General features: G+C 40.6%; 1 protein-coding gene across 3 annotated transcripts in view; it reads right to left on the bottom strand.

Moving 5' to 3' along the window:
* tafa5a (TAFA chemokine like family member 5a) overlaps positions 1-13,726 on the bottom strand; it is an 849,915-nt gene that overhangs the window by 165,291 nt on the left and 670,898 nt on the right. For 2 of the 3 annotated variants that reach the window (XM_063072585.1, XM_063072583.1), the window contains exon 3: positions 6,131-6,291. In XM_063072585.1, the coding sequence (XP_062928655.1) occupies positions 6,131-6,291 (161 nt within the window). The remainder of the gene's footprint in view (positions 1-6,130; positions 6,292-13,726) is intronic. The other variant, XM_063072584.1, reaches the window with a different exon arrangement.

Raw genomic sequence — 13,726 nt, 5'->3', positions numbered from 1 at the left:
TGTATACATATGCTGGATCGCTGGCAGAGTTCACCGAACTGAGTGTGAGCATCCTGATATTGCTGTCACTTGTGCTGAGCAATGATTCCTGGCTCCAGTCCCCAGAGTGTATCAAAACGACTGAACCCGATGTTTGGACGGCAATTTAAGCACCAAGTCAGATAGAAAAGGTCAGGGTGTTGGGGCACGAAGGACAGGCCAGTTCAATTTGCTGTCCTGTGATGCTTATTCAGCTCTGCACTGAACTGAGGGTCTGTGGACAGACTCTCTTTCGTGGATTTCGGTTCTGAATGGCTGTTTGCTTGCTTTTATTGTTTGCATGCTTTTGTTTTCTCTCTGCACTTTGGGGGTTTGACGGTCTTTTTTTTAATGGGTTCTTTTGGATGTCTTTGTTTTCTGGCTGCCTGTATGGAGATGAATCTTAAGGCAGTATAATGTATATATACTTTGACGATAAATGTACTTTGAACTTTGATGCTGGTAGTTACAACTATAATTACAAACAGAAAATCTAAGATTTCTAACATAGGAGACAAATCATGGTGCACATGCAGCCACACATAGAGCAATATCTTGCACAGGGCAGAGAAAAAAGATTGACAGGAATATCACGACTCGCACCAGGTTCAGGAAGAGTTACTACCCCACCCCCCCAACCATCACAACCAATCCCCTTGAACCAAAGGGGATGACTTCACTCAACTTCACTTGCCCCATCATTGAAAAGTCCCCGCAGCCTATAGACTCACTTTCAAGGACTCTTCATTTCATGTTCTCATTATTTATTATTATTATTTCTTACTTATTGTATTTGAACAGTTTGTTGAATTTTGCACCTTGAATGCTCAGGCTGATGTGGTCTTTCATTGATTTTATTATTGTTATTATTCGATTATGGATTTATTGAGTATGCCCACAAAAATGAATCTCAGGGTTGTATACAGTGACATATAATTGACTTTGAACTTTTGCTGTTGAGACTGAAAAAGGCTTATTATTGTTTAGATTGTAATTTCCAGTTGTTTCACTCAATTCCTTCAGGTACTTTTTTTGTGTGGCACTGGCAAAGATAATGGTTGCCACCTGTGCAACTATTGCCATGGCAAGCAAAATGGAGAGATCACTGTCAACCCGTCAAGTTGGAAACAGAATCAGCTGTTGGAAATCATTGCTGAGATAAGGCATTGTCATTAGGCAGTCCTTGAAACAAACTTCAACACTTTATCTTATTGTACTATATGGGGAGGAAAGACTGAAGAAGGCTAAAGTCAACCTCCAATGCTGTGAACCTTCATTGATAAAGTAGTGACAGATATGACCTGGTCACAGCAATTGTAGTTATGCTTGAGAGAGCTGCTTTCTCATCAGAAGTCTTCGCATAATGGGAGAGAGGTTGATTAGAAGTGACCTCCCCTTCATTTAGTTGGAGTGGATTACAGTAAGATTAATCATAGGTGAACAGATCTGTCACCTCTTCCGGTGATGCCTACACTGAAGAAGTTTAAATCTTCCTGACGAAGGGTCTCGGCCTGAAATGTCGACTGTACCTCTTCCTAGAGATGCTGCCTGGCCTGTTGCGTTCACCAGCAACTTTGACGTGTGTTCTGTTGTAGTCCTGATCTGTTTCCATTCCTTGGGCATTCCTTGGCCTAATGCATAGCAGCCAGGACACGTATCAATGCTAAATCCAGTTGTAGCATTTGGCCTGCATCCCTCTAAGTCAGGGGATTCCAACCTAGGGTCCGCTAACCCTTCAGTTAATGGTAGGGGTCCATGGCATAAAGAAGGCTGGGAACTCCTGCTCTAAGCCTTACTTATCTACGTAGCTGAACAAATAATTTTTAAATCTCTGGCTGTGTGCTCTATTTATTGACAGCCTTTGTGTGGAAAAATTTGCTCCTTCGATACCCTTTAAACCTTTCCTCTCACCTTCAACCTATGCCTGCTAGTTTTAGACTCCCTTATGCTGGGATAAAAGTCTATGACTATCTATCATATCTTTGCCCCTCATAGTTTTATAAACTGCCACAAGGTCTCCCCCTCAGGTTCCTTCACTCCAAGGAAAAGAGTCCAGGCCTACACATTCTATAATCACATCTTGGAGAATCACATCCTTCAAAGAGTCTCTCATTTCATTTTCTCCATGATTTGAGAATTTGTTCAGGATTAACTGACTCTAACGTTACACTTCAGAATCTGACCCATGGATCAAAAAGCTCCAAAACGTGGGCTTCGCTACCTCCTTCTGCAGTCGGGTCCTCAACTTCGTAACTGTAAAACTACAGTGCATGTGGATTGGAAATAAGATCACTGACAATTAACACTGGTGCACCTCAGGGATGTGTGGTTAGCACACTGCCTTACTCTCTCTACACCCATGGCTGTGTGGCTAGGCACAGAACAAATGCCATCTATAAACTTGCTGATGACACAACAATTATTCGCAGAGTTTCAGATGGTGATGACAGGGCATACAGGAGCGAGATATTTCAGCTAGTTGAGTGATGTCACAGCAACGACCTTGCACTCAACGTCAGTAAGACCAAAGAACTGATTGTGGACTTTAGAAAGGGTAAGACAAGGGAACACAGACCATACCTCGTAGACAGATCAGAAATGGAAATAGACAGCAATGTCAACATCTCTGAGGATCTATCCTGGACCCAACCTATCAATGCAGCTACAAAGAAGACATGACAGTAGCTATATTTCATTAGGAGTTTGAGGAGAAATGTTATGTCACCAATGACGCTCACAAATTGCTAAGATGTAACACAGACAGCATTCTAACTGGCTGCATTACCATCTGGTGCATGGGGTGGGGCTGCTGCACAAGATCAAAATAAGCTGCAGAGAGCTTTAAACAAAGTCAGCTCCATCATGGGCACTAGCCTCCATAGTATTCAGGACATCTTCAAGGAGCGATGCCTCTAAAATGCCGTATCCATCAGTAGGGTACCCCATCACCCAGGACATATCCTCTTTTCATTGGTCCCATTAGGACGGAGGTACAAGAGCCTGAAGGAACATACTCAATGAATCAGTAACAGCTTCTTCCCCTCTGCCATCTGATTTCTGAATGGACATTGAACCCATGAACATTACCTCACTACTTTTAATTTTTAAATTTTTTTTCACTACTTATTTAACTATTTAATCTACATACACTTACTGTAATTCACAGGTTTTTTGCCTCTATTATATATTGCATTGTACTGCTATAATAAAGACAAAAAATTTTCACAACATATGCCGGCGATATTAAAACTGATTCTGATTCGTGGAATATCATGGTAGTGGACATTCTCTTTGTGTGAGATTTTCATCAATGGCAGCTGGTAAAGTGCTGCATTGTCCCTTCTGATTGGCTGAAGTAGTTGACATTATACCTGGGGAATTTCAACAATAAGGTCAATTTAAGCCTTTCCTGCCACTGCCAGGCAATTTACTGTTGACATTTGGGAGTTCATCACTGAGGAGTGTGAGACATTGCTAATGCTGCAAGTGCCTGGAGCTGTTTAAATGTGGAACCAGCGAGCCATCCTTTGTCTCTAGTATACTCTGGGTACATGGAGTGTATTACATCTAGAATTGCAAAGGCAATGAAAAAAAACTGGGAGATAAACTGTATAAAAGATGTTGATTTTCTTAATTATCTACTGCTGTGCAATAGACTTAATGATTTTAACTTTCCACTAGTGATAAAGTTCACTATATTTTTATTTTGATCTCAAAAACATTCAAAGTTTCTGTACCCAAAATAGAATTCCCATTGAACGCAAAACGTCCACTGTATTTCCATGACAACATCTCATTTTGAGTGCTAAGTGCAAATCTTTAACAGTGTTAAAAAAAAACTGCAACCATACAAGTCAATGTTGCTGTCAAAAAGTATGACTGAGAAAATTATGATCCACTAATTCTTATGTTCATCTGGCAGGGAACTCCAGCACTGGATTCCTTAGAAGTCAAAAGATCAATGTGAGAGCAAGTCATTTCGAAGGGGCAGGCCATGTCCATGCAATAGATTTGACAATCACCGGTGTTTGATTATGGAGAACACTATCATTTGCATGACACTAGCAGCATCTCTCTCCAGCCTGAGGGCAAAGGAAGTGATTTATGCAGCAAAGTTTAACAAGACGAGCACTTAAGTGTTGTAAATATAATCCAATTATCATCTTTCCCATTGTCTCCTGTGGAATTGGATAATACAGTACTTCCATTCACCTGGTTTACATGGGCCAGAGGAATGTTATGTCATAACGGAGCTAGATCACAAAGAACACAAAATATGTGATTCCTGTACTCCAGTGCCAACTATTATTTGCCTTATACTTTGCAGTTTTCATAAACATTATAGGTTCATCATGATGGTGAAGAACAGCAGGAATCTTAATAAATTTTCCGGAAGGTGTTGCATCACAGTTATAATAATGCTATCTAAATCACTCCGTGTTGGTTATCAGAATACATTGGAAAAAAAAACAGATCATTGTCACATACAAGATTCTCCCACACTGGCTCTTTAATAACATCGCAGACTCTTATTTGGTCAAATTGTCACTTTTTGAGAGTTGCTCTATCATTGTTGATTTTCCTCTGACATATGCTAGGTGCCAGTTAAAGGATGAAAGTCTTTAGATGCTTGAGATTTAGTACAGGTTGATTACCCCTTATCCAAAATGCTTGGGACCAAAAGTGTTTCGGATTTCAGAATTTTTCAGACTTTGGCATACATAATGAGCTTAGAATCACTATCATTTCTGACTGAATTTACAGTATGAGCTATTGGTAAGCAGTTTTTGTCTTACACTTGTTCATAACACATATGGACTGATGCAACTTTTCAGGATGTTAGATTTTTATCAGTGAATATCTTGGAAAACTCAAAGTATTTCTCTGCAATTTCGTAATCAGTAAACGCTGATCTGCTGATCATAACAAATCTTAAAAAAGATAATGCCGTGCCTTTTCTTAAATTTCTGCAACAAGCCTGCTGAATGTTCACAATTACCTTCAATTTTCAGTTTGTTGTGATAGCTCTTTGCTTTTTTCATGATCAGTGTAGGTTAAGCGGAATATGTTCACTCCGATGCTGATGAATTCACTCTTTCAGTACACATTCAAGATCTTCATTCTTTGCTTTATGAGTGTTTTTCTATGTTTCATTAACTTCTGTTTATTACATATATGAGGTCACTTTCCAAAACTGTCTGTAGTGTGCAAAGACCTGCGCATCGCCTGGAAAACTTCCCAGTGCCTTACGGAATTTTCCATTTGTGTTGTCACATCAGCGCTCAAAAAAAAATTGGATTTCAGAGGTTTTTTGATATTGAAATTTCAGAGAAGGGGTACTCAACCTGGACTTTTAAATTTGTGTTACAATGCACTAAATTCTCCAGCACATGACAGATATTGAAGCATACAATCGCAATTGAAACCAAGTACATTTTCTTAGTCTTTAGTAATTGCAGAGACAATAGAACTGCAGTCTTATTTATCATTCTCTGCAGTTCCTGAGCATGTTAACTGTCTCAAACTCAGCAATGAATTGCTTAAAAGTAATCAGAGTGCACTGTCTTCTATTGAATTCACTAATGTGAGAGGGAACATCATGTACATGAACTGGTTCAGCACCTAACCTATTCATCCAATTGGAATACAGATCAAAATTCACTTGTTAACTCACACAGATGAACATCAGTATTGCATAAGTAACTATAATGTATACAAAATACGACAATGGAAACATATATTACAATTGTCATCCAAAGCATTCAAATACTTAATGTCCAGAACATGTTATTTCCATAATGTGGATATTGGTCATTTTTGAGGTAAGATAAAATAGATCATTTTTAATCTTCACAATTATAACAAAAATAATAAATCATATTGTTACAGTAATTAAAAAGCAATATATTTCAGCCAATTGGTTTTTCAAGGCAATCATATCTCAGAATATTTTAAAATGTCCCACAATCAGTTTGTGTATCCACTGAAGTTGGATTTTGAGTTATTGTTAATGTAATTATTATATTGATAATATAAGTAATTAATATTTCCTTGTCTGATGCAACTTCAGCTTTAAGCATGGGATCGATTATATATTATATTCAGTACGTACTTGGTTAGTCTGTCGATCGGATCCCTGCCTTACCGTAGTTGTCTTTATTCGCCCACCTGGCTGTGTGCAGGTCCAGCCTGATTTATTCATTAACAAATTGCAGCCTTCTCCTTCCAAACAGGGAAGCATTTCACACCATTGTCTAGTCTTTACAATCCGTGCTGAAAAAATAAAGAAGGATAGGCATGAGTCTTCCAACATTCTGCAGTGCTAAGAAAGGCAAGCTAAATTAACTGATTAGATCTGAATGTATACAAACAAATTTGCTTTTTCAGAGCAAGTTACCCTCAGGAATTTTTTTAGACCCACACACAGAATGTGGGAGGATCTCAACAGGTCAGGCAATGAATAAATAGTTGACATTTCTGACCAAGACCCTTCTTCAGGAATAAGATCCCAGAATAAAAAAGGTGGGGGGAGGGGAAGGAGGGTAGCTGGAAGGTGATAGGTGAGGCCAGGTGGGTGGGAGAGGTCAAGGGCTGAAGAAGTATTCTGATAGGTGAGGAGAGTGGACAATAGGAGGAAGGGAAGGAGGACAGGACCTGGTGGTAAGTAATAGGCAGGTGAAAAGAGATAAAAGGTCAGGGTGGGGAATAGAGGAGGGGGGTGGAATTTGTATACCAGAAGGAGAAATCGATATTCATGCCATTAGGTTGGAGGCTACCCAGACAGAATATAAGGTGTTGCTCCTCTACACTGAGGGTGGCCTCACCTTAGCTCAAGAGGAAGCCATGGACTGACACGTTGGAACAGAAGTGGGAATTGGAAATTAAAATATTTGGCCACCGGGAAGTCCCACTTGTGGCAGATGGTGTGGAGGTGCTCACACTGGGAAGCCCTTTCACATCCTTTACTTTCATCATTAAAATTTTGTTCAAGGTAGTTTTTGAGAGTGTGAAGATAAGCATGGAATCTCTATCAAAGCTTTGCAAACACAAAGTGAGTCATTCTGAATGGGTTCAACAAAATCCCTTAATTACAACCTCAGAAGACCATCTATTAATTTCACCATACCAACCATTATTATTAAAAGCCAAGTAAGTCTGCAAAATTACTGCCAAGCTCTTGGAGTCAGGCTCATTAGGAGCTATAAATATTGTGATGACCACAGACTTTTTATAAAAATCTCCTGAGGATTGTCTACTATTAACAGTAGGAAATAATGGGTTGTAGTTCACACTGAGAATTGGGGCAGTGGTGGTGGGATGGATTAGCAATGAGTCATCTGTGCCTTTGACAGCATACAGCCAGATGCTCGACAAAATCCTCCTAACCTGGGATTTCCAACCTTTTTCAAATTTCAAAGTCAATTTTATTATTAAATTCTATATATGTCACCATATACAACCCTGAGATTCATTTTCTTGTGGGCATACTCAATAAATCTATGGAATAATAACCATAACAGAATTGATGAAAGACCACCCAATTGGGGCATTCAACCCCTACCATTAACCGAGTAGTCTATAGACCCCAGATTGAGAACCCCTATCCTAATCTATTTCCTCTCTCCTTCATTATACTACAACTCTATGACCCCCATTTGCAATGCAAGGTAAGTATCACAAATTAATCCCAATCCCAATGGGTCTACTGCAAAAGAAATAAAGCTTATGGTGGAGCCTTTAAATGGTTTAACCTAGTTAAAGGGAAGCATCATTTTTTTCTGTATTAATGGCTGAAGCCTGATGGAATGTAAAGAGTTGGCAGTGCTCCAACATCTTACATGTGCCTCAGGAGATTCACATAGCATAGATTATGGCCAAAAACACACTTCTTTTAGACTCCAAGGGCAGGAAGCCCTTAGTGGAGACTGAACACTGGGAGGGGGCCAGAATCTTGCAGTGTTACTTCCAGTCCCACGAAACATTGCAAAAAATTTATTCACTACCCTCATAAGTGTAGCCATGACTACGCAGACACATCGATACACAGCTCAGCCATCTCGTCACATAATAGAGAGCTAAGGCAATTTATATAATACAGAGTGCAAACATCTTAATGCACAATGCATGACTCAGGCAGCTCATCATATAAAGCATACTGTACTTTAGCAATCTCATTGTACAATACACGGCTTAGATATCTCAGTACACTATATGCATTTCAGGCATCATCTCACAGTCTTATGTCTCCTTCAGTAAATGGGCAACTGGGGAATATACTTCATGAAAGTGCTGCCTCTAGTAAGCTGTTTCACTCAAATCATTGCCAATTTATTTAACGCCACCAAGAGTACTCCCAGTCTTGAAGGATAGGAATTTTGGATATATTACAATTTTCCTCTGTAGAATGTGAGAGGGGTCAATGTGTATCACTGGCTTCTCTCTTTCTCTCTCCATCACCAATCCTCGTACCACCCATAGAGTCATAGAAAAGTGCAGCATACAATCAGGCCCTTCGGCCCATCCAGTCAGTGCCGTTCCATTGAACTGCACCTGTACCATAGCCTACCATCCATGTATCTATCCACACTTCTCTTAAATGTTTCTCGCTGCTGCCATCAAGAAGGAGTTAAAGGAGCCTTAGGTTCATTACCATCAGGTTCAGGAACAGTTATTACCCCTCAACCATCGGGCTCTTGAATCAGAGCAAAAAACTTCACTCACTCCAACACTGAACTGATTCTATAACGTACTGGCTCACTTTCAAGGACTTTACAGCTCATGTTCTCAATATTTACTATTTATTTATTATTATTTAGGGTTTTTTTGTATTTGCACAATTTCTTGTCTTTTGCATGTTGGTTGTATGCCTATCTTTATTGTGTGCAGTTTTCAGAGATTATACTGTATTTATTTGTATTTACTGTGAATTCCCACAAGAAAATGAGTCTCATGGTGGTACATGATGACATGGTGATAATAAAGTACTTTGAACTTTTTAACCCTCTCCACGCTTCCACGCTCACAAAAGTGACTGCTGCCAATTCTTGAGATATGGGTATGATTTGTGCATTGTGCAATGAGATGCCTAGGGTATACAGACAGTTCCAGTCATGGAAATCTCAAAGCTCAAATGAAACATACATTGTCCTAGAAATCTTTTAATTGCCATATGCCTCTTGAGGAATGTTCACCTTGCTGCAAGGTTCTCCTGTCCAACAGGACTGAGGTGTTGCGCATAAAATTTTCCGGTCATTGGTCTAAGGATGTAAACAATAGGCGAGGCAACTACCAAGAGCCCAGTGGGCGTCTGTGGCTTGCCATAGAGTGTTGGGCTTCTAAGTTTCCAGAGCACCGGTATTTAGTAATTGCTGTTTTAACAAGAGTCATTAAGCCTTTGTGCTTTCTGTTTAATCTTCTCAGATTTATTGTGACTCGCATGGATTTCCCACATTCTATAATTATTTAAAGTGGACTCTCCTTGAAGGCTGGTGCGCAGTCCTTCTTTGTGGAGTACGATTAGTCTTGCGGTGTCGCTTGGTCATGCCTCTGATGCTCTGTTGGTATTCCCAAGTCTTGTTTCCATCTCTTCATGGGGAGTCTTCCATTCCTCCGCTCCTGGGCTGAGTCTTTGCCAGCACTCACTGTGACAGAGCCTGCTATGCCTCCGCACCTGGGTTGAGTCACTGTCAGCGCTCAAAGTGACAAGAATCAGCTGATCTTCTGCACCTGGGTTGAGTCGTTGCCAGTGCTCACCGTGGCAGATTCCGCCCTTCCTCCGCTCCTGGGTTGAGTCTTCGTCAGCGACCACCATGACACCAACCCTTCACAGATCCACCGGGCACTAAAATCTTTGAGTCTGTCAGATCCCCAAAATATTACATTCAACATCTGCACAGCTGCAACAACGCCCGTTGATCTCCCGCCCTCTGGAGCTGGTATTACATTCCATATAACCATACAACAATTACAGCATGGCAATAGGCCATCTCGGTCGGCCCTTCTAGTCCGTGCCGAACTCTTACTCTCACCTAGTCCCACCGACCTGCACTCAGCCCATAACCCTCCATTCCTTTCCTGTCCATATAGCTGTCCAATTTAACTTCAAACGACAACATCGAACCTGCCTCAACCACTTCTGCTGGAAACTCGTTCCACACAGCTACCACTCTCTGAGTAAAGAAGTTCCCCCTCATGTTACCCCTAAACTTTTGCCCTTTAACTCTCAACTCGTGTCCTCTTGTTTGAATCTCCCCCACTCTCAATGGAAAAAGCCTATCCACGTCAACGCTATCTATCCCCCTCATAATTTTAAATATCTCTATCAAGTCCCCCCCCAACCTTCTACGCTCCAAGGAATAAAGACCCAACTTGTTCAATCTTTCTCTGTAACTTAGGTGATGAAACCCAGGTAACATTCTAGTAAATCTTCTCTGTACTCTCTCTATTTTGTTGACATCTTTCTTATAATTCCTTAGAAATAATTACAGGACTCTCAATTATTTTCACCCAAATGAAGAAAAAGTTCTGCTGGGTCCACAAGGGAAAATACGCAAAACCCTGCCAGAAGGCTTAAAAAATGTCAGAGATGTTCAACATTAAATATCCCAGCTACCATGCCCATTGATATCCTCACAGGTAAATGGCCACAATCTAATGGAGAAAGTGTGCCAAAAAACTCAGAAACTGATGGTCCTTCACAAAACTCGGGATCCAAGTCTCAGTCTCCTTGAAAGGAAAAGGATCTCCCAGTATATACAACACCGTGCATAAATCTTGGGCACAAATACTGTATATAGCTACGGTGCCTAAGAGTTTGCACAGTGCTGTGTTTGTCAACGTGGAGTGGAGAGTGAGTTTATAAATCTGGAAGGAGCAAAGGATGTTGGGAATAGCGAGGATGGAGTGCCATGGGAGGGCTGTGGTATAGTGAGGGACACCAGGCAAGGTTATTTGATTCCAAATAATTGGTTTATTGATCATTACAAAATGTCTCTCTGGTGCTTCCCATTCCCTCCCATCTTCTTCCCCTTTTCCCAATCATGATTCCCCTCTCCCTGCCCCCTTCCCACTCTCAGTCCACAATTGAGACCCATATCAGAATCAGGTTTATCATCACTCACATATGTCATGAAATTTGTTAGTTTTTTTGTGGCAGCAGTACAGTGCAATACATGAAATTACTACTGTACTGTGCAAAAGGCTTAGCTGCTGTAGCTATATATATGCATGTGCCAAAGGCTTTGCACCAGTTCCGTAAATATCACTAGTATTCACAGTGCTGGATGTTGATTAGAGACTCTTGCCTCCTGTTTAGCGGAGACTTCCATCACGCTGGCTGCTGCAATAGTACAGCATCCTTTGTGGATGTCCAAGGAAAGGACAGATAACACTGAGTCTCTGATGGTAAATTCAGGTTGGCTCGAGTTGGATAAAACAGCTACTAAAGCAGAAAGAGGATATATCCTGCTCTCTAGAATCATTGATCAGAGCTTCTGACTGCACAAGAGAACATGGAACCCAGTGTCCAGTGGTGATGGGAGAGCTAGGTAGACTGCTAGCAACATGAAAAGAGAAGGCTCAGCCTTTGAAACAATAAGGATTCAGGTAGTGTCCTGGGGCACACAGCTTCTGACATTATTATAGTTTGTCAGTTCATGTGTGACAGCAACAGGGAAATATCCCCAAGTCTACGTTATAAGCAACGATTGAACAGGCTAGGACATTATTCCTTGGAATGTAGAAGATTGAAGGGAGATTTGACAGTATACAAAATTATGAGCAGTATAGATAGGGTAAATGCAAGCAGGCTTTCTCAACTGAAGTTGAGTGGGACTACAACGAGGGGTCATTGGTTAAGGGCAAAAGGTGAAAAGTTTAAGGGGAACATGAGGAGCAACTTCTTCAGTCAGAGATTGTTGAGAGTGTGGAATGAGCTGCAAGCGCGAGTAGTGCACGCGAGCTCAATTTCAACGTTTGGCAGAGGTTTGGATAGATACATGGATGGTAAGAGTACAGATGGCTATTGTCCAGGTGCAGGTCAATGGGGCTAGGCAATTTAAATAGTTCAACATGGAATAGATGGGATGAAAAGCCTGTTTTTGTGTTGTACTTTTCAATGACTCTATGACTGGAAGAGATATCTGCTTCTAGGATCAGAACTTAGAATTGGTCTATTATGGACAGTATGCAAGGCAATCTTTTCATTCTACAATGACTAACTAATTCCAATACCAAACTGTAAGCCATTCATGGGCAGAGAGATTTGGAAATACTGTCTGGATTGTAACAACACTGGGGAGAGTTCAAAGAATTGGAGACACCTTCCAAATTTAGAAAGATTTTAAAGCAATTGCAGGGGAACTCCCTGTATCTGACACTACAAAGCATAGCATACAGCAAACTTACATCAGTCTGCTAGAAACCAGTTAAAACTTGCCAAACACAACTCGGACAATCCATCTTGTTACAGATAAAAGCAAAAGACCACAGACGTATCCAAAACAAGCATTTTGTGCATTGTGCATCTTACATTGCATTTATACAACTAATTAATGATAACTATCAACAATTGCAGCAAAGGCACTGAGAAACAGCTTTGAAATAAGAATGGATCTGAACAGTGTGGCAAGCATACAAGATGAGGAAGTCAACATCCTGTTTAATTTAAAGTAAAATTCAGGCTAGGCAGTAGTTGAATTCAATCAGTAGTTTTCCTCCAATGGATTTTGTGTCATCATCACATTCTTCTGAGGGAGTATCAAATTGTGAGAGGTAGGATGTAGACAGTTTACCTATATTGCCAGTGCCAGACATAAAAAAAAGGAAGAAGTACCATGGAATTTCACCAGAGCATATTTACCAGCAAAAGAGAATTGCCCTGGTAAAAACCTAAACTGGAAATTTTGAGTCAAATGTTTTTTGAATCAATATATTGTGAAAAGTTATTGCTGGCATTGAAATCTGAAAATAGTCATAGTGCCATAGAAAAGTACAGCACAGAAACAGGCCCTTTGGCCCATCTAGTCCATGCTGAACCATTTAAACTGCCACCTCCCACTGGCCTGCACGGGACCATAACCCTCCATACCCATACCATCCATGTACCTGTCCAAACTTCTCTTAAACGTTGAAATTGAGTTCACATGTACCACTTGTGCTGACAGCCTCATATGACCCTCTGAGTGAAGAAGTTTCTCCCTGTTCCTCTTAAACTTTTCACCTTTCACCTTTAACCCATGACCTCTGGTTGTAGTCCCACCCAACCTCAGTGGAAAAAGCTTGCTAGCATTTATCTTATCAGTAACCCTCATAATTTTGTATAGCTCCATCAAATCTCCTCTCAATCTTCTACATTCCAAGGAATAAAGTCCTAACCTATTTAGTTTATCCGTATAACCCAGGTCCTCCAGACTCAGCAACATTCTTCTATATTTTCTCAGTACTCTTTCAACCTTATTTACATCTTCCCTGTAAGAAGGTAGCCAAAACTGCACACAACATTCCAAATTAGTCCTCACCAATGTCTCATACAACTTCAACATAACACCCCATCTCCTGTACTCAATATTGCAATTGTTTCAATAGTTCTTCCTAAATCCTTCCTAATATTTACCAATGGGATCAGGTGGTGCTATAGTCACCTAAAGTCTCAGAAGTCAGTGGGTTGTGAAAGACTTCATGGTTTGTAACCGCTGCCTTTCCCTATTCA

Source organism: Mobula hypostoma, chromosome 20 (assembly GCF_963921235.1).
Source record: "Mobula hypostoma chromosome 20, sMobHyp1.1, whole genome shotgun sequence".
Lineage (NCBI taxonomy): Eukaryota > Metazoa > Chordata > Chondrichthyes > Myliobatiformes > Myliobatidae > Mobula > Mobula hypostoma.
Note: the sequence above shows the minus strand (reverse complement) of the source record. Positions and strands in the feature narration are given on the sequence as shown.